The 22,560-nt window shown below is 35.4% G+C and overlaps 3 protein-coding genes across 3 annotated transcripts in view; 2 read left to right on the forward strand and 1 right to left on the reverse strand.

The window, feature by feature from the left end:
- The window catches only part of LOC149064380 (BAI1-associated protein 3-like), a 462,395-nt gene that overhangs the window by 145,088 nt on the left and 294,747 nt on the right, over nt 1-22,560 (reverse strand). The window lies entirely within an intron of this gene.
- Nucleotides 1,854-5,232, forward strand: LOC149064389 (U3-aranetoxin-Ce1a-like). The gene is made up of 4 exons (XM_089255335.1): nt 1,854-1,926; nt 3,846-3,969; nt 4,078-4,178; nt 5,011-5,232. The coding sequence occupies exons 1-4, from the start codon at nt 1,882-1,884 to the stop codon at nt 5,047-5,049; spliced, it is 309 nt and encodes a 102-aa protein (XP_089111461.1). The 5' UTR covers nt 1,854-1,881; the 3' UTR covers nt 5,050-5,232.
- Nucleotides 13,717-20,144, forward strand: LOC149064390 (venom protein 164-like). The gene is made up of 4 exons (XM_089255068.1): nt 13,717-13,865; nt 15,710-15,821; nt 18,357-18,454; nt 19,918-20,144. The coding sequence occupies exons 1-4, from the start codon at nt 13,812-13,814 to the stop codon at nt 19,954-19,956; spliced, it is 303 nt and encodes a 100-aa protein (XP_089111194.1). The 5' UTR covers nt 13,717-13,811; the 3' UTR covers nt 19,957-20,144.

The following is a 22,560-nucleotide window of genomic DNA, read 5'->3' on the forward strand; positions in this document are numbered from 1 at the left end:
ACAGGAGCCACTCTCTAACTAACTCAAAACACACCAAGCTTCTTTCCTCTTCGTCGGGGGCCTTTCTCCCCCACCCACGCTTTCCAATCCCATCATGCTCCTTCCCGATGGGGGGAAACCTTACAGTGATTTTCAAACTTTTGACCACACAGCGATTATCAAACTTTTGACCACACAGCGATTATCAAACTTTTGACCACACAGCGATTATCACACTTTTGACCACACAGCGATTATCAAACTTTTGACCACACAGCGATTATCAAACTTTTGACCACGCTGTGATTCTAAAATTTTTGCTATCCGTATCTTCCTCGTCGTAATCAACGTTTAGCCGCGGTTCCACACAACAGTTTAACAAAGTGCCACTTCGAAGCACTGAAAAGGCACTCATCATTACGGACATCTCATCTTTACCAAAGGTTGAAAACGCTTCTAGCAGCCGGGGCGTGAGCATTGATAATCACTGACTTACAGTACACGTGGGTCTAATATATTTTATGTAAACCTATGTAATTTTAATTGCCTGTCCGAGAGCACCAATCTCATCTTCATCATCATCGGACCACATTTAGTTCATCGATTCGTCTCATTAAACTCGACAATTTATCGTGTATCGATTACAACAAAGGTCTGGATGTTGTTACTAAAACTCCTTGTAAGATATTTAAAAAAAAATGCCCTGAAAATTGGAAGAAAATCCATCAAAGTAATAAAAGAAACTTCTCTCGAAAAACCGGTTATGTTCCAACGTCGAAAGGAAAAGTTTTTGACAGCATCAAAATAATATTTGATTTTTTTTCTCAACGTTTATATTTCATAAAATGTAATTTTTCCAATAAACCAGTTATAATTTATTTTTATTTTTCAATTAGAAACACAGGCGTTATATGCCGGCCCCCACAAGGGTGGGGCTGACGGGGCTCGGCTCGGGGGGCCTGAGACAGTTTTTATCATTTCTTGTCTTTTCACAAGAAATTCATTAATGAGAGGCCAGTGAAGAATCTAATCAGTGGACACGGTAGATTGCTGGATGTGGGGGGGGGGGCATGTCTGACGTACGGGGTGAGGCGGGAATAGGATGTTTTCCAGTAAAAATGAAAATGATTTCACCCCCCATGAGAAAATCCTGTTTATGTTCCTGTTCTTAGTTAAGAAGCCAAAAAAATCTTGAATTTTATTTTCCAAGAAATTCAAGCATATCCTTGCACATATATAAGTGCTCAATACAATTCATATAATTTTTCATTCTTTATCATTGTCAAAAAATTTAAAAAATTAAAAAATATTGGGAAAATGTCGAGAAATGCCCCAAAAACTAAAATAAAAACCCATTTAACCGTGAGAAAAAGCAGAAAAATGCAAATGTCATGAACATCCGGGCATCTGGCTATAACGAATATCGGATATTGTGGATGTTTCTCAAATTTTCGTGCGACTTCGTTATCTCAGGGCTCGACTGCAATGCATAAAAATTTTGGACCTAATCAGGTGCTGACGGCATCGTTGCACACCTGTGATAATAAATGAAAATTTTTTCTAATTTTTGTGTGAAGGATAAAAAAGGATGACCGATTTGTCCTCGGAAAACCCACGCATCAAGTCAAATTTACGGCTTTTGCTTCGACCACATGTTACCTGAGAGAGTCAAAATGTAATGGAAATGCAATTATCGGCAGATTTTTTTCTCATTCGCTCTTCGATAGCTTTTTATCATAAATTTTTAGTTTATGATTAACAAATAATAATGATACAAAAAGTGGGATTAAAAAGAAATTATAATTACGAATGAATAAATAAGAAAATTGGGAATAAAATTAAGCAATAAAAACCCCTGGGCATCTCACAGTAAGGGATCAGTTCTCACATCGCTGCTTCATCATGAAATTATTAGCATTGGGGTTATTTTTCGGGCTGGTGTTGATGGTGAGTATACAGAAAAAAATTCTTAATGACTAGAGCTCGGAAGTTCAGGCAAAATGCCATATATGATATAATATAATATAATATATAATAATATGAATGCCTGTTTTTGCCTATTTTGAAACATTTCTGGTAAAAATGCATTTTTTGAAATTTTCGTGACATAAATACATATTTTTAGGTTTATTAGTGAATTTAAGAGGTTATAATCTGTAAAAATTGTGGATGCTTTGAACATTGAGAACTTCAAAAAATTGGCTTTTTAAAAATTTTCCAACTCTCAGTATTTATTATCATCAACCCCCCCACACCAAACACCTATTTAGACGGAAACAAGTGATCCGAAAGATTGGTGTTGGCATGCATTAACTTTGCTTTGACCGGATGGCATTAGGCATGAATAAATTTGTTTCACATGAACGCAGCCCCAGTTAGAAAAGCAGAGGAAAATTATAAATTTTTGTTTCTCCACATGATTTACATAATATGTCTCGCTCAGGCATTGAACGGCATTGCATGTGTATAGTGGACCGATGGTTGTCCCAAGAAGTCATGAATTGACGTCATGGCTCACAAAAGGGGGATTGGAGCAGACAGGCTCTTTGCGGCCCCATGTTGTTTTGATCTTGTTTTTCTTGCACCATAAATGCACTGCAAACAGCCATGGCTATTTATTAAACATACATATTCCATTTTTGATTAAATTGACCAGAGTCACCTTCACGGGTGTGTGACAGATGTGGCCACAAAGAGCCCCGCGCTTGAAGGAATCTCGCATATGTTTTAATATAAAATAAGTTACATTTTTCTTTTTTACAAAAATACAACAAGATGGTCATGTTTCAACTATAGAAATGATAATGATTATTTCAAATATATAATACAAAATATAAACCAGGATTATTGCCCAGTTCGAGGGATCCCCACAGACATTTACTCTACCGGATCGCCTCTGCTAATGGTGGCCCCTGGAATTGACCTAATCCTGAGGGTCTACTAACATTTATCTTGGGCTTGAAATAAATCTAACTTGGATAACACAATGCACAGTTATAATAAACTATAATTAAAACTAGTGGAACCAATTTTTAAGCTAGTTCTTGGACCCTTAATATGTTATAATGCCAAAAAAAATTCCACTTTTCTAAGCGCAATATTCACTGAGACGTTCTCTCGAATTCGAAAAAACGGAGGAAAGGTGGAGATAAACAGCTCTAAATTTACAAAAACTGTTTTACCCGCATTTAACGCTGTTTTTTCCCAAATTGCTTGCGTTCTCAGTGAATATTGCTCTTAGAAACATGAACTTTTTTGGCATCAAGGGAGGCAGGGCAACCACTTTCTAATTCTGCTTGGGGGCACGCGGAGGATGTATAAAAAGTAATTTTTTTTAATTTAATAACTAAACAACCCCTTACAATATGAATGACATATCTGAGCATGTTATTTATCACGATACCTCAATGATCAACGTTTCGTGAGTAAAATGACATACCCCCTGTTTGCTATGCACAACCCGTATATATACCTATATAATTCTCAGGGGTCCTTCAAGTATTACGTCATCATCGATGGGGGGGGGGGGGATTCCGATTTGCTGACCTTTGATGACAAGGGGGGAGGGGGGGGGGTTTGGATAATGCTTACGTCAGCAACCACCGTTTATGAAAATATGAGTTAGGATTCAGAGGAGCAGCGCTGATGACGAAATTTTGCTGACAGGGTGGGGGGGGGGGAGGGTGTCAAACATGTCTAAAAATTTGCTTACGTAGTACTTGAACGGCCCCTCACTAAAAAATTCGAAAGTGTTTTAAGCTTCTTAATCCACAGATTATACTTATAATAATAAAATATGGACCATTTAGTTGAATTTTCAACGATTCAAGATATTTTAATTGTTATCAACATTTGGAATTCGACAGGTGAACTCTCGTTTTAGCTCCAGTTGGGTTTCGTGCAAAAAAGAAGGTGACTGCCTGCCTTCTGAATGTTGCGTACAAGGACACAATCACCAACGTAGCTACTGCAAGCCGTATCAGCTAAGAGGCAAGTCGATTTTTGTAGGAATGTGCATTTATATTAATGAAATGTATATGCGTAAAAATGCTCTTGACAATTGTTTTCCGGTAAAATCATTTTCTGTATATATATTAGGACAATTGTGTTTCACCGATGGTCGAAAGGATGACCAGACTGGAAATTTTCTGAATCACTGCGGCTGTGCCAATGGTCTGGAATGCGAAGGTTTATTTACAGTACGTACAGTGAAATATATGAAATAATACAATCAATAAGTTGGACGTTTCGTTCATATTAATGAGAGGAATATCACATATTATGAGAAGAGAGAAACGAAGAACGCAAATACTGATTTCCGTTATAATTATCATTTAATGAGGTTTATATAAGATATTAGAGATTTATAAAGAAAACACACACATTGAGCTATCAAATTATTTTCTCAAGATATGAAAGACAATTGTAGGAAATAATCGTGCTATTTAGATTCAGTTACAATTTAAATTGTAATTTCAACGCGATTCAAAACAAGCGAGATTGGTATGTAATTACTGCTGCTGTTTCAGTTTTTTTCGTATTGAGTAATCGGTTTTTTTCGTAATAATTGCTGTTATTTTGGTTGCTGTATGTATTCGACATCGGTATTTTTCATGGGCATCTTCTTTTATCCACCTCGTTGGGCATTTCGCCTGTTGTGGTCATTGCATATGTATATATTGGGACGGAATCGAAATGAACCTAGAGAACAGAAATAGAAGTGGCTATTCTAATTCCACAAGAGCAGTGGGCTGACGTTTATTATTTTCTATTTGATATTATAAAAGGCAAATAAAAAGCTGCTTTCTTTTCGACAAAAATTAACTGTAGGGTTTTAATAGAAAAAACAAATTAGCATTATATTTTTGAGAAAAATAGACTAACCTCCATTTTTACCTAATTTATAAAGAATTTATATGATATTTATTACTTAGTTGTTGATCTCTGTTGAAAAATAGATGGACATTTTTAGTATTTGGATAATTAATGGTTGATTAATGAAAAAGATTGAAATTTATTTTCTATTTCTAGTCAACTAGTCGTTTGGGAAGATGCGTCGTCCCTAAGTGATCGAATACACTTGCGGTATTAGGCCTAAGATAGCTGTTACTTCGAAGCCCTCGTCAAAAATGTATTGAAAACCAAAACCTGAACTTCTACAATTCGTTGCTTATAAGTTAGATATATTTTATATGCTTCATTTTGTTTGAATAGAACTGATTAAGTCTCAATAAAAAAATATTTTTTGCATTATGTGAGTGTTTGTTTTTACCGTATTCATTCGATGGAATTTCAGACTGGGATTTAAGGCAGCAGTTTTTTTCAGGTAACTTAACATTAGATTGGAAATTTATAGCAATTCTTTGAATTCGGAAGGGAACCGTAATTTTCAGCATAATTTCGCCGGTGGCTTTTCTTTGAAATACTGGATGTCTATGAAAAAGTCTCCAACCATGTTAAGAGGGTAGGAGCACGATCCCACGCTTTCCTATGGCCCTGTGTTTAAGGAACATTTAAAAATTTTATATCACAGTTCAATGAGGTACTTAATTTTTTTCTAAAATTATGTGATTATTTCTATGATGTTTAACGGGACCTTTTAGACTTTTAAATGTTTTTAAAATTCCCTTTTCTTTTTTAAAGTAAATATTTACACATATTTTGTGCCATACCCTTTCTTTAAATCGTTTTAGTAAGAGAACCTTTCGTTAAAGTATGTAACTATGTAACACCTTAGTGCTGATTAGCATACAAAGTTTTAAGAAATTTGAACTAGTAGAGTTTGAAAAAATGTACTTTACCTGAAAAAAATATATAGTTTTGAGAAAAGAGTATTATGATGGGAAAACATTTTCATGTACACGATGATCACCTAATTCCCTTGCTGCATGTTAAGGGAGGGGGGGCGTTGACCCTAGAGGTATACTCATCCTATTGAGTATACCGTAAAACCTCGATAAGTCGTCACCTCAAGTTATCGAAAAATTATGACGTCTTAAACGGAGTGACGACTTAAGCGGAGTGCCGTCAGTTTTAATGTGCAATGTTATGAAAATCGTATAAATTTAAAGTAATATGCCATTTATTAAAGTATGAATCAAAATAACAATATTTACAAAATTTATAGATTGCGAAAGAAAAATTAATAGCAATTTTTCATCTTTTTTATCTCTTATTACTTAAATTATTGCGGTGAAATGTACTATACACTTTGATTTATACTTGAGTAAGTTTTAATTTAGACTAAGAGATCAACTGTTTGAATAAGTAGCTTTTCTTCATAACAGAACTTTCTATTGCACATTAATTTTACATATACACCAAATTTAATTTTAGTGTTTGAATTCTTCATCAGTAGTTCATGATACAACTACAAAATAATCTCGAACACTTTTGACTTGGTGGAGGGGCCCTGGGCAGGGAAAAGTAAACAGAAGACCTCAACTTGGGAAAGAATGTCTAATTTTTTTCAACAAAGATATTTTGTTTAAATTTCAAGCCCTAAATTAGTAGAGTCCATGCTTTCTACGGTTATTATCCGTGCCCGTAGCACTTTGACTTTAACTTGATTAATTTGATTCTTCGATTTACATAATTATTGATTTCCTTGCACTATATGTAATCTTTGACATATCAATAAATTTTGGTTTTGCCGGAGATTCCCCGGGGAAATGAACTTCCCCCAGCGTAACTTTCGTTACTTAAACTGTTCCGTTTGGGTATATAGGATTTTATGGTGACTTTTAAGCATATGGCAATGCTGCTAATAATCTCTTTTTTTAATGGGAGCCATAAAAATAGCCTCTTTCTCAAACTTTTTCATAGTGACGACTTAACCGAAATTAGCGACGAGTAACCGAGGGTTTAATAACATTGCGATCTATGAGAGCTGGAAGGGTCTGAAAAAAATGACGACTTAACCGGAGTGACGACTTATCAGGGTGACGACTTAACGAGGTTTTACTGTACTTCCAATTAGAAAAAGTACCCAAATAACGTGTAGAACTCAGATACGTCATTTATGTTACAAGGGGTTGTATAGTTATAAAAATTAAAAAAAAATAACTTCTTATACGAACAATCTGTCCTAAAAACTAAATGAGAAAGTTTTTGCCCTGTCTGTCCAGGAAGTCAACAAAAAAAAAAAACTTCCACGTTTCTTAGTGCAATATTCGCAGAGATATTGCCACTAATCGGAAGGGTGGGGGGTGGCAGACATAAACTAACGGACACCGCTTCTTCCTCTGATTTATGTTCTTAAATTTCCTCAGTTTTTAAGATGAAATATCTCTGCGAATATTGTACTTACAAGGAAGGGTTCCAAAGTGACGAGTTCGAAAAGTTTTCAAAAAAGCTACCGATGATTATACACATTTGAATATACACAAAAATAATATAAAAATGGACCGACGGAATTATTACAGGTCACTCACTGAAAAATAAATGTAAATATTATTTTCAGCGGCAATAGAGAGAGAGAGAGAGAGAGAGGCCGATGAAGGATTTAAAATTCCCGCAACCCTTCGAGTGACATCATCCAAACAACATATGGTAAAGTACATCACAGACAAGAAAGAGGAAAGAAAAGAGAAATATTTAGTATCTGGAACAGAAAAGCTTGAGGAAAGAAAGAGAAAAAAAATGAAAAGAAAAGCTTTTTAAAATAGAAATTGCCAAAAAGCGCTAAAGGCAATGTGTAGCCAACCGTTGTCAGTTTTAATAATTTTTCGCAGCTTTTCCTAATAATTGCATTCCGCTGCTAATTTTACTTTATGTTTGTGTTTCTAGGTGAGAGGGATTTACAGTCATACTTCTTTTCTACTGATACCGGTGGGACAAAAAAAGTTGTCCGTAAAAGACGGGTGCCGTTAACGAAGGGTTTGAAACGCATCCTTTTTATTATACAAGGGAAAAAATTATTATTTGAACGTAAAAGAGGACCGCATCTGGGGAATGTCCGTTACGAGGGGTTTTAACTGTAATTAAATTTTTCAAAAGTTTTTGAGGACGCCACCTTGGAACACTTTCCTTGTTAGAAACGTGGGATTTTTTTGTTGGCCACCAAATAGACAGGGCAAAAACTTTTTAATTGGATTTTTGAGGACTGGGTGTTCGTGTAAAAACTTTGTTTTTGTAATTCAATATCTGCGCAAGACCATGCAACCTGAATGACGTATCTGAGTTCTACACGTTATATGGATGATTTTTCTAATTGAAAGTATGCTTCGCTAGTGAAAAATGCGAACACTCGAATTCTAAAATATTCTCGCTGATAGATGGCTGTAGTTTCTGCTGGTATAACAGCAACGGTTCGCCAGTAAAATGCAGCAAGTGGGAATTAAGTAATCACTCTGTATACCTGAAAGCAGTTGATATTAAAATATTTTGAAAATGTTTATAGTGCAGATTGAACAAATATCAGATGCAGTTGAAGCAGAAAATTGAAAAATGTGGTTTTTTTTGGAAAATTGACGTGCACCAACAGGCTTGACATTTTATCTTATTCTTAGCTTCTGTGTTTATAGTAACTGTTATTAGCATCATTATTTGTTTTGTTTAGTACCATTTCCAACACAAAACCGTTGCATTGCAACTAGAAACATTATTTTACTCTGTCACCCAGTGCTAGTGTTATATTATTATTCTGTCTCTTCCTCACCGTAATGTTTGTCTTATGCAGGGCCCCTCTCCACCGTCATTGAGAAGTGAGACATTTTTTTAGACATTGAATATATTTTCTTGAGTAAATTCATATTGAAAGAAAATATATATATATAAATAAACCGATCTCCACATAGGCCTATGATTCAGTAAGGGTTCTTGGGAAAGTATTCTATGTAATAGAAGGACATTTCAACAGCACAACAGCATAAGCCCACACACAAAATGATGTTCTAGGGCACCGTATTTAGCCAAAAGTAACGGCTTACATATTTACTCTCGAAAACCGTGGTTCCAAATATTTTGAAAACGTTTCTAGTGCAGGTTGAACACGGTTAAGTAAAAGTAGTAGCATCAGAGGACCCCTACTTGACTAGAAAAACCTTTTTATCAGTTTCATACTCTCCATTATTCTCGGAAAAATATAGCATCAGATTTTATCATAATCGAATCAATTATGCACCGAAGGTCTCCTGGGCCACGACCGGGTGGCCAACGTGTTAAACGAACCCTGGTGCTATGCAGGGTCCATCTTGAAAACATCAGAGGACCCTACCTACTTCACCAAACACCAACTCTGGCCATATCGCTATATTGCAATTAGTGAGATGGTTGGAAGTGAAGGCGCTGTCTATCGGTGGTCGCCTCGAGTTTGTTAGGGAAAATGTCTTATCTTTCCTTGGGTTCGAACCCAGGACCCTGACAACAACCTTCACGATGGTAGACGAACTTCTTACCACCATGCCACTTGGGCACTAGAGGACCCTACCTGGCGGGAAGAACTACTTGCCGGTTTAAATACTTATTCCAGAAAATCATATAGTACCTCTGGAATTTCATAATTATCAGCACTCCCTCGCCCCTCCTGCCATGCACTGCAGGTTTCCCTGAACCGTGATTGAGTGGAACCTGTGCATTAAGACAGCCCTGGTTCTATGGACAGTTAAACTAGATTCTGAAAGTAGTCACATTCCTGCATTTTCACCCGTGGCCTCCTTAGGCTATGGCAGGGCCACAAGGGGGGGGGGGGTCACAATGCCTCAGGACGAGAAAAAACAGCTCGATACGATACGATGCATGATGAGAATGATCCTTTTTGTCTATGACACTCTAGAAAAACACGTGCTAAAACTAGGTTGAGCTCTTAATGTGGTTCGGATACGATAAATGCACGTCGTCATCCACAGTTGGTTATTCCAATGACAGGTAAAAAAGAAAATTAGTTCAATATTCTGTTCCCAATCAAAACCCGAATTACGAACAACGTAGCACGCAGTTTTTGGTAATTAGATGTGGAGCCTTGAATATTAGTTTCCAATTATTCTGTGCAATCTGTTCCATTATAATTTGGTGGAAACATTACAAAAAAAATAATAATAACTTTGCAGAATCAAATAAAGTTTTTCACATGAAAATTTCCCGGTAGATGTTATGTATAAAAATCCTGAGCATTTCCTCATACCGTATTCTGGAGATTATACTACGTTTTATTAATTGCAAAAAACAATAATAAATTTTGATAATATAATAGTTTTTGTGATTATTTCCTCATCGTTCATGATTACAGTTCATCTAAAATTTTACGCATTTAGCATTCGGCGAAAACTCAGTATTAGTATACGGTAAAAATTCCGTTAACCGACTATTATACTTCAAACGTCAACTGTTGATACACATCAGCCACTATACACACAATGTTTTTAATGAATGAAGCATTTGGAATTAATGGGAAATGTATTGCAGAGTTAAGCTAAAACGAAAATACATTTCGAGTAGGTGCTGGCCTCTCACACAAGGTATATTTAATCTCTCTTCAATAAGTACATTTATATTTTTGTTCTTTGTTCAGCCAATAGAGAGCGCTAACTTCCCTAATGAAAAGTAAAATTTATGTTTGATTTATTAGAGAAGCTTTATTAATGTTGGTCCTTGATCAGTTTACAATATACAAACTATACTACATGTTGTAAAATCACAATTGAATTCTTCCCCGCTTAATCGGATATTGTATGCTGAAATCATTGATATTCGATTAAGCGGGGCCGACTGTAAGTGGTTACTAAATAGGCAAATACAGTACATATACAGTAATACCTCGGTTTTCGTTAACGTCGGTTTCGGTTGTCGTCGATTTTTTCCGCGAGAAATTTGTCTCTGTTTTCGTGGATTGCCTCTGATTTCCTCGACGTGCCCACTTCACCTCGCTGCTAATTTTAGTTCTCCTGCTCAGTGCGGCATTGTTTCTCGATGTGTGAGCATCATCACCTTGGGACTAAAGAAAGTTTCCAGAGATAACAGCACAGCCCTTCGAAGAAGAAGGCCAAGAACACGACCGAGTTGTGAAGGAGGAAATCTCTCATTGAGAAATACGAGAGTGACATTAAAATTGCTATAATCGGCCGCATATTGCTATAATACGGGATGTCGCCATCCACGATAAGTTCCATTGTGGCGAAAAAGGAAGCAATAAAGGAGGTTAATGTAGCGAATGTGAGAACGAAACTGAAATCGCAAGCAATTGAAGATGTGGAACAGTTATTATTAATTTGGATCAACCAAAAACAGTTAGATATCGGTTTTTGTTTCGGAGGCCCTCATATGTGAAAAGGCCGATCTCATTACGAAAATGCCTCAGACGAATGCTAGCGTAGTTACTTCAGCCAGCAGAGACTGATTCGAAAACTCAAGAAGCGCACTGGCATACACAGTGCTACTAAGCTCGGCGCAGGTGCGAGTTCGGGCAAGTCTGGGGCAGAAAAATCCGTGTTCGTATTCAAGTAACTCAGATAGTGCCCGAAGAATTGACCCTAAATAGTGTCTTGATACCAAAGGCTCTTATGGAGGGGGGATTCCCTCCCACAAACAATAATATTTACAATTCTCTCGCCGTCTTCCATACGCCTAGAGGAGTCTTCAGAAAATTCCATGTTAAATGTTCATTTATTCTTTGCATTATTTTTTATATTCATTTTATATTAATTTGTTTTTGTTTTTACTATTAAACACAGACACTATATTTATTCTCTATAAAATGTGTTATTGGTATTATTGTGGAGTGTCTTGAACGAATTAATTGGATTCACATTGATTATTATGGGAATGATTACCTCGGTTTTCGTCGGTTTCGATTTGTTTTTGGACAGATTATTATCGACGAAAACCGAGGTATGCAAGGAATAATAATGAAGTCGTTTATGGGAACATGATCTATTAATTGGCAGAATCTTTCGATCAGATGTTTTATTTGCCGATGACGTTGAGAAGGATAACGTGGTCCATTTATACCCGTTTTGTGACTGTACCCTTCGCTCCTCCTTCTGTTCAGCCCTGTCAATCTAGATCAGCGGTTTCCATTGGAAGCTGTCGGGGCCACCAGGGGTTCACGGCATTTTTACTCGGGATTCCCGGCCCAGGTGTTAGGTTTGTGAAAAACAATTTACGCCAAATTTGAAAAAAAAAGTACAATTTACGCCAAATTTGAAAAAAAAAGTACAATTTAACTAAATTAAATAGAATGAAAAGTTTTAATTGAATTAAAGTGCAAAAGCACCGCTGCAACGTTGGTAGACTGCAGTAGTAATACAGTCGAATCCCGTTATAACGAATGACAAGAGACCGGAGGAATCACTTCGTTAAAACGAAATTTCGTTATAAAAGAATTACAGGTTACCTAGCATTGTTCCTATGTAAACTTAGGGGGGGGGGATTGGAAAAATGATCGTTAAAACGAGATTTTTTGCTATAACGGTATTCGTTAAAACGGGATACGACTGTATTGTTCCGGTTTGATAGAAATTGACTTGTGGTGACATCTCTCAATAGGGGAATGAAAGGTTGTTTTAGTTGTTTTGAAGTCCAGTAGATGGCATTGTTATCACATCACATTTACAGTCAAACCTCGTTAATGCGTCACCCAGTTAACACGTCACTCCGCTTACCGGGTCACTTTTTGGTCCCAATTGTCCTCAGGTAGGAATTGGCACAGCTATGGCTTACTCCGTTTAACGAGTCACTCCGCTTACCAAGTCATATTTTTGCTCTTCCAAGAGTGAGTCATTAACGAGGTTTGACTGCATTAGTTCTGGATAGAATGTCTATTATTGGAGAACATTTTCGCTGATAGATGGCTGTAGTTTCTGCTGCTATAAATGGTGGGCAGGGGAAGAGGTCCATGATAGAGTATAGATAGTATAAATCCAAAAATTATTTCTTCCATTAATTTCGGAATTATTGCTTTCCTTAATACCGAAATTATTTCTTTCATTGATTCTACAATTGATCGTCTCTTTAATGTTTTATACCATTTTCTAAAAATGATCGACAAAGTTCCGAGGGGCCAAATGTGGCCCACAGGCCACGCTTTGAAAACCCCTGCTCTACATAAACCAGAGTAATTAAAATGGAAATTCCCAATCAGGATACACCAACTCAATCAAAATCACAAAATAAAGATAGGATGACAGCAGTGTGAACAGCGGATTAGTTTACAGCGCGTTTTACATAAGACGTTATGACAGCAATCTAGCTTCGAGGTTGGTGGTTACATTAAATTTCTTCGAAAGACTATTTTCGCCCCCGGACAGCGGGTTGAGCTTGTATAATGTGGATGAAATTAATAAAGTACGCAAGAGAATCATCGATGGAATCATGCTCATCAGAAGCAAACATCATTCACGACAACCGTGACGTCCTTAGCCAAAGGCATTGTGGGATAGAAAGTACGAAGATAAATTGTGTTAGCGACATAACAAAAAAAATATATATCAAAATGGCTCTCTGGTCTCTTAAATGTGTTTAATGACGTTCAAATAATAAATGAGCGTCATTCTCCCATTAGTTATTGCATCGGCTACAAGAAAATTTAACACAGAGTTTTAATGTTATATCCTGTGTAGAAAAAAAGAAGAAAAATTAGTTTAATATATTCTGTGTTGCATTTAATTCCCTGTGGCACTTTCGTAATCAGAATGTTCGTAACCTTGAACGTTCCCTTCCAATTATACGGCAATCTGTTTTATTATGATTAAGCGGAAGTATTCTGGGAGATGAAGCAGAGTATTTTCCTAACAATAAAATTCCAGTTAGCACAGTCATATATAAATCGTGAACGTTTTCTAAGCCATTCCTGATTTTCTATTAAGTATATTATTAATAGAAAAAAAATTCAAAATATGGGGTTGCAAGTGTTTGCGATTTGTATGTGTTTTCTTACATTGGCAATATCGGTGAGTTTATCAAAAAGTTCTTGCTTAAGATGTAAAAACACGATTATGAAGTCGTTTGGAAACCCCGTGTTTAAAATACGCAATAATTTTTTTTTAATACTGTGAAATCCCGCTACAACGATACTCGATATGACGACAAATCCATCTACAACACCATTTTTTCATACCTTTCTTGGAATTGCTCATAGTCTAACGTTAAATCTCTCCTCAGTACAACGATGTCCATTACTACGATAAATCCCTCTATAACGATATTTCTTATATTTTCGCTCAAAATCACATTCAACGCATTTTTAAACTTTTAATGAGTCTTTCGAGCGTGTTTAATAGTATTGGTATTTCGCACTATCTATACCCGAGAGTGTTAATGTATTTTCAATGTGAGAGAAAAGAAAAGAAGCCATTTTTTGTGTAGTACATAAAAGCATTGTACAATAAACCACTTTACAGTATACAGTGTAGAACAACTAACTTTATTAATCAACAAATCAATTACAATTTTTAGCGAATAAGAAACTTGAATGCATTTTATATAGTACCCGATTAAGAAGACGTGCCAGTAACAGCATAAATTTGGTGGTGATTGATGATAATGCTACCTTTCGATATAACGATAATCTCCGATAACGTTTCTTGATCCGCAGAGTATCGTTATATCGAGGTTTCACTGTGCTTATAGAATTTCTGGCTTGAGACGGAAAACTATTTTACAATAACAGTTCCGTTCGTTTTCTTTTCAATCACTTTTTTTTATCGAATTTTCACATGACATTATACATATGATTTGAGAGAGAACATTCTTTTATAAATCTTTTTCAAAATTTTGGGCAATGGATAAACCTATTATTAACCCCTGTCACTTTTTTGACTGACTACTATAAAAGTTACAAACTAAATAAAAATATTAAAAATTTTTTAATATATAACAAAAAAATAAATTGATATAAATAATATTTTTAATTTAATTAAACTTTTTCTCCCAAACAGTTTTCCTCATATTTCATTCATGTTATCACAAAATGGGGTTTATTTTTGAAAAAGTTAAATAATAGCGTTTTGGCATATAATTGTATCATTAAAAATACTATTTAATCATTGATTTACTAGAAACTTTTTCAAAAATTTTCGATTTAATATGCTATCCTATGCGAGTATAAAATTTTACACATATTTCTAATACTTAATTTTTTATGAAATTTTCAAAAAATACATTAAAAACAGCTTGGACGCATGATAAAATGGCACGACACCACACAATATTGAAATTAAAACGAAGAAAACGGTTCATTTTTCAATAAAATGAACTTAAAGATTGAAATTTCATTGACTCGTTCTTATTTAAAATTTAATTTTTCAAAAATTAAAAACAAATGATTTTTTTTATAAATCAAATATTTAGGAATGAATCTGAAATATTTTCGTTGATTTTAATCTTTGTGTTAATGCAAATTAAACTGAAATTTTCTTTTTGAATCTGGTAATTATTTTTCGAGTTATCCTGCGCACGGGGTTGAAATTTTTTTTTGGTTTTGAGAAATCGCACAGAAAACATAAAACGTTCACCACTCAATAAATCCTTGTTTATATTTTTATTTTTAAACATAATTCGCGTTCCAGGGGGCATTTTTGAATGCTATTTTTAGTGAGTAATTAAGTGAAAGCCAAAGTTTTCGATAGGCTAATAAAAAACAATAGATTTTTTTAAGGGGTACGTGACCCCTTATGTGATAGATAGATAGCAGAAAAATTTGCATATTACTGTAATCATGAATAGTTATTATTTTAAATATTAATGCGTGGTGAATTGAAACGATCTAATCAATGTCTATTTGTGAACGTTTCAGGTGAATTCTCAAGGAATTCCTTGTGACAGTGCTGACCAATGTTTAGAATCGGAATGTTGCGTAAGAGCACATCGTGATCAGAGAAGTTACTGTAGAAGGTATTATCTAAGGGGTGAGATAATATGATTTCTTTTTTTGAATTATTTCATAACGCGTACACTGAATTATCAAACCTATTTTAATGCGATCTATTCATGTTAGAAATCGAAATGGTCAATACACGTGAGAATTCAAAACTCCAGAACTGTACTCATTACATTCGGTTCTATTGTACAACAGCCATAGATTATTGAATGCATATTATTTATGAAAAAGGTAGTTCATTGTACTCCATAAAGAACAAAGAGATTTCTATGATTTTTGCATACTTATTTAACTTTATATTGTTCTCATTACATAGGCTATCCCAAATTGTTTTCTCAGCGGATATATCTCTGCAACCATTGACTTTAGAAACACTTTTCAATTACAAAAATTTTTCAAATGACGTGTAATTGCTCAAAATATATTAAATCTTCTAAGAGGTCGCATGTAAATATGCTACACAGAAAAAAAAAAGAAACTTTACTTTTTATGTAGACCCTGTGTGTGTCAACATGTAAACATTATATTTGCATATATGGGGCTGTCATTTACAAAAAATAATTAAAAAAACCCCTTTAATATGGGTTCGAAATGCAATATTCAAAGAGATATTTGAGTTGGAAGTTTTCAGCATTTGTCACCAATAATTGAAGGTGTGGTTCACAACTTGAAAAACGTAAATTAAATTTGGGAAAATTCTGTAATTGTCGAAAAATATAATTCCTACTGTGCACAAAAAAGCAAAATGGTTGAGTTCATTATATTTGTGCACTGGTCTCTAAATGATGACTTTCGAACCGACGAAACCTGTGAACACAGTGATGACTTACAAACTAGATTTGAACCCACTCTCAAAGGTCATTTACAGAAAATTTCATATTTTTAAGTGAAATATTGATATAATATATTTTTAATACCTCGATATAAATATTGCACTTAAAAATATGAATTTTTTTTGCAAATGAATTTTCAGAGCGGGAATCTACATTTTAATGATTGGAATTTTTAACCCCTCGGGGACTGTATAGAAAGTTATAAATTTTTTCATTATTCAATGTATATGGCACCTCAAGCAGGATTTAATAAGATTTCAAGTGACCACACGTCATTTGCGAACTTTTTGTAATCGAAAGCATGTTTCTAAAGTCAATGGTTGCAGATACATTCGTTGTGGGACAGCCGGTATATAGTTTGCATCATATAAGAACGTACTGTAAATTCGCGAGAGCATATGCATCACTTAGTTTTTAACAACGAAAATTTTTTAAAATTGGCACTTATCGACATAAATTATTTTATAATGATGCGGTGAAGTTCGAAACAGTGACCCGTTTTCACAAAATAATGACACTTGATGCTCCCATGGTTCATCTTAATATTGTCATAAAATTTGTCTTAATATTGTCATTCATTTTAATATTCTTTTTTCCACTTTCACAAATATTTATGGGGAGTTTTTGAACCGTCTCGTTTTAACTAGGGTCTTCAACCTTCCAGACCTTACTGGCCAAACTGAACTTTTCACAAAGCCCGAGGGTCACTAAGTCATACAATGGTAGTGTCGGTTATTGAACAGGGTTTTCCAAATTTATTGGACACTTCTATTTACTCTGAATATATTTTTTTCATTACCAGCGTATGCCCCGAGGGGCGGGACGCTAGGACTTTAAGCATATTTTTTTCATTAAATTTGAATTATTATTCATTTTCAAATAACTTCCTTTGATTAATTAATTAATTAATTATTTTTGATCAATTATTCCCCTTGGTTGAATCCGAAATTTGTCTGAATAATTCTGAAATTATTTTTTCATTCATTGAAAAATTTCCATTAACAATGAAATTATTTCTTTAACAATTTTCTACTTTTTCGTGCATATTACTACATTTACCCAATTCAGAAATTATCTTCAACAATATTCTGAAATCACTCTTGACAATTTCAAAATTATTCTCAATAGTTCTGATTTCTAGGATCCTCTGATTTCTATCGGTAGTTCTGCAGTTGCTTCTTTCAGTAATTGTGCCTTTTTTTTTTCATTAATTATAAGTTTTCATCAATTCTAAAATTTTTTTGCTCAATAATGCTAAAATTATTTTTTTCATGTGTTATTAGCATTTCCGTAAATTCCGTAATTATGTATACCTTTTGAATGCTGAATTTCGAATTTCGAAATAAGGTTGCAAATGTGAAATCATAGGCCTCAGAAACTGTTTTCGCTTAGGGTCCATCGAATTCATTATGATGGCCCTTTTAATGCATCAAATGCACAGCATTACTATTGATTCTGGAAAGTATCTCACTGTTGTAAATACACCAGTGCAGATTTTAATGGTCAGAGTTATTTAACGATTTCTTTTTTTGGAATTCAATCGTTTTTCTACGTAAATTCTAAAAATAGTCGGCGGGCATAGCAAAAATCTCTGAGGACCACATTTGGCCCGTGGGCCATGGGTTTAAGACCCCTATTTTAAACGATGTTTAATGGATGTTTCGCAATACATTACAGAGAAGTTTACTTGAAATTTTGTTTCTTGTTTATATTTTCTGACTATTTATTAGGCCAAATGTGTTACACCGACACTGAAACAAATGTTGTAACTGATTTATTCGAGAATCACTGCCCCTGTGCTGATGGGCTCGAATGTCGGGAACTACAGGTTCGTATCATTAGTGATATTTTTAGAATCTAAATAATAAATCAATATGTTTCCATTCTTATACTAACTTAACAAAAAGAAAAAGAAAACCTTGATTTAAATAATATATAGAAGAGATATACGTGGTATATAATAAAATTAGTTGATTACTTTTTGGTTATTCATTCTAGGTATAGAAATGTATTTACATCATCGATTTGTGAATTTCGTTTTGCTAGAATTTTGCAGATCCTTCTATCTCTACTACAAAACCGTATACATAATTCGTAAATCATACACTCTCAACCGTGGCGCTCGGATTCATTTGATGTGCCGCGACCTGAACCCCTAATTTTGTAAAAATGAACTGCGACACATTTTACAAGATAACTTAAGTCATCCGCGGTACAGATGGCTACACTCAAGTGATGGAGAATGGTGTTGGACATCACTCAAGTAACGCAATGGGGTTGGATATCACTCAAGTGACCCACAATGGACTTATTCATTATTTAAATGGTCCGCGGCACATTCCCAGATCACTTAAGTGACCCGCGGTACATTCTCACTTCAATTACGTGGACTGATCATTTGAGCAGCACGCGACACATTTGCAGATAACTTAAGTGACTAGCGGCACATTTAGAGATCTCTAAAGCAGCCCACTGCACATTCCCGGATCACTTAAGTGACCCGCGGCACTTAAGTGGCAGAGTATCACTTGAACTGAGTGATCCGCGACGTATTTGAAGATCACTTATGTGAGGCGCAAGACATTATGATTTCAATTAAGTGGCCCGTATCATAGTTCCAGATCGCTTAAGCAGATGGCGACACATTTGCAGGTCAGTTAAGTGATCCACAACACCTTTACAGGTCTCTTAATTAGTCCGTGGCACATTCCCAGATCACGTAAATGACCCGCAGTACAGTTCCAAACGACTTAAGTGACTCGCGGCTCATTTGAACATCACTGAGGTGGCTTGCGGCGCGTTTTCAAACCAATGAAGGAGCCTCATTGGTTTGGCGTCAGAGAGCAAAGAATTGCCTTTTCGTAAACAAGATTTTGGGAAATTTCTAACGAACGGTACAGGCAGGAACGTACTGGTTACGGATATATGCATGCTCCTAACGTATTTATATTGTCGGAGTTATGGTTGTATCATGTTATATTGGTGTTACCATGCAGGCATTGACGATTTATTTATTTATCGGTTCAAGATTTATCTTGATTTAAAATTTGTGATTTATATTACAAAAATAAAAATAAAAAAATAAAATTTCCGGATACACCCATCCCTCGGGACCGACTCGATATATCTTTGAAGTGTGAAGCGGGGTGTGTCCGGTCCCTTAATGTTTAATGTTGGCGGGGAGACTTTTTTCAAATGGTTTCAATTGCATACTGACAGACAGTTTTCTTAAAAAAGTAAAATCAATTTGAAATTCTGAGTTTCAAATTTCGATATAATTTTTTATTTCAGTCCAACAAACCTTTTGGAATATGCGAGGTTATCGTGTGAAACTGCCAGTTATCAAGTATTGCTCGGAAATTACACTGAGAAACCTTTGCTATCATTGCACAAATGCAGTTACCAATTGTATCACCAATTGTCATCAGTTTGTATTTTTGGCTGTTTCTTCAACTTTTTTTTTTTTGAGTTATCATGAAACTGAATAAAATGAAGCATTAAATTATTTGTATAAGTTATAGTATTATTGTTATTTGCATTTTCAATTGGGTTTCTGTATTTTTGAAATACATGACGTTCATATTTTTATGGGCATCTTTTTCTCAGCTACCTCGTTGGGCGTTCTGTATTTGTATTTGAAGTATTAAAGACGAATCGTGTGGTTTTTTTTTTGGGGGGGGGGGGTGGAATTACAATCATGTAGAACAAATGCATATATATCTGCGTTGCGCATAGAATTAGCATAGTGTTAATTCTATGCGCAGTTTGTGTTACAGTCATGTTCATTGCGTGGAACTGTTTACATCAATTTTTTTTAAAGATTCCTTTTTAAACAATTTGTTCCAGAATAAAGGGTTAGATTGGAATGTTACCCCGAAGACCCGTAGTGCTATATGGTCTACAAATTGATGCTTTCATATTGTAAAAATCCCTATTGCTTCTTCGTCTGTCAAGGTTACCGCCGCCACTGTGGTGGTCGAGTGACGGACTTGCATCGTGGGGACCCGGGTTCCAACGCAACACTACCTATAGCAAAAAAGGCTCCGCGCGAAGCTCGTGACGTCACTGAATAAGTCCATCTCGCCTATAGCCATTGGATATATCAGGCCGACGTATGCGCCATCTTTAGCCTTTTTTGTAGTATATCCAATGGTCATAGGTAACATGACCTTCTTCAGTGACATTCTATAAAAAGCCTATTGATGCCTTCTGCTATAGATGGTATTGTCAAACAATTCCGCCGCCACAAGGGTGTTCGACTGAAGTTGGTTTTCTGTGGTTCCTAACTTCAAAGCGCGAATGCGAGCCGATCTCCGACTTAAAAGTCTTGCAACAGAGAGCAACAGGCTTACAACGTTACAAATATTCAAACATCAAACTTCCCTCAGAATTTTTTAATATAGATGGCACCACTAAAAATTTACACACAACAATATATACGCACTCAGACCGTTAGGTACACTCACCCACTTCCGGCACTACTCAATCAGTAGTAAATTGCACATGGCGAGATAGTTGAGCTCGGAATGAGCGAAAAGCAAGTCAGGGTTACATAGGCACTGTTTCACTGATCTCGTCAAACATCAAAACGTAATAGAGGGATCGGTAATAGGTTGGGGGGAAATAGATGAACTAAAACGGATTATAATGACTTCTGGTTACCCTGTCATATGCGTAACCAGAATATCGTAGTTCAGACCTCGCTTCTGTGTTTAGAGCAATTACCTAAACGCTCATTATATAGCACGTCCATTTCAGATAATTATGCAACCGGGTACGATACTCAACAAGAAACAATCACTATATCAATAATTATGGACGCTCTACATTGCCGCAGAATTACCTGTCGCATCGGATACCTATAGCGGCTATTAGCTATAGCTATAGCGGTCGCACACCAGTGTGTTCCTAATTCTTCGACCGGGGAAAGAAGTCGCTCCTTTTGTCCAGAATCCCACGCTATTTAACGACGTTTTCCACATCATTTTTTACTGCAGATTCTTTGCCGAGCAAAGAAACGAATTCCTAAAAAAACTTTTTTGAACGCGGAACAGACAAAACACCAACTTTTCTCTCATTCTTAACTGTCCCCAGTCTGTGAGAGAGAGAGAGAGAGAGATAATCTTTCTAAATACAGATAAGACATGGCAAAAATAGTACATTTTATTGACCTTATATCGATTAAACCGGCTGTTGGTCTGTATACGGCCAATCTGGTTCGAACGAGTTACGTATTATATTCACAGTTAATGTGTCACCACATAAAATTATCCATATACTGTTTGTGCCTGTGACATAGGTACGCCTACGATTGTCCGTAGGACACAATGTGTAACACAATAACGTTTGATTGATTGAAACTGAATAAAATGAAGTATCAAAGTCGAATCATGTTATTATTATTATTATTTTTAAGTTACAATCATGCAGAAGAGCGTTTCTCAACCTATGGTTCACGGAGGTGGTCCACAGGCAGACTTGATAATTCAGTCCTAACTGAATGAAAAATTATTCAACTGCTGTAATTAATATTAGTCATATCCACATGGGATTTAAGTACAAATTATATATTAATACATATTTGATATTTATTTCATTATGCACGAATTGGTGATCCTAAATACGGGATGTTACTAATCGTACCCAAAATATGCGTTTTCGACAAATTTAGTAATTACTGCTGAAATATGAGAAAGTTTAAGGGGGGTGGGTGGGTAATAAATGTCAGATACAAATCACAATAAAAGAATGGATTTGCCGAAAAGAATCATTAAATGACAAGATTAGCATATTTCATTGAGAAAAATAAGGGGCTACTGGGATCTGAAATATGGTAAAATACGGAACGTCACCAATTGCCATTAAAAACACGTCTTGCCACAGGTCGGAAAAAATTCCCGATTTTGGTTAAAATCACCGAAAAATTGAGGAAAA

The sequence above is a fragment of the Pholcus phalangioides genome, unplaced genomic scaffold (genome assembly GCF_987345545.1).
Source record: "Pholcus phalangioides strain wild (caught in Gottingen) unplaced genomic scaffold, Ppha-v1.0 ptg000042l_1, whole genome shotgun sequence".
In the NCBI taxonomy this organism is placed as follows: domain Eukaryota; kingdom Metazoa; phylum Arthropoda; class Arachnida; order Araneae; family Pholcidae; genus Pholcus; species Pholcus phalangioides.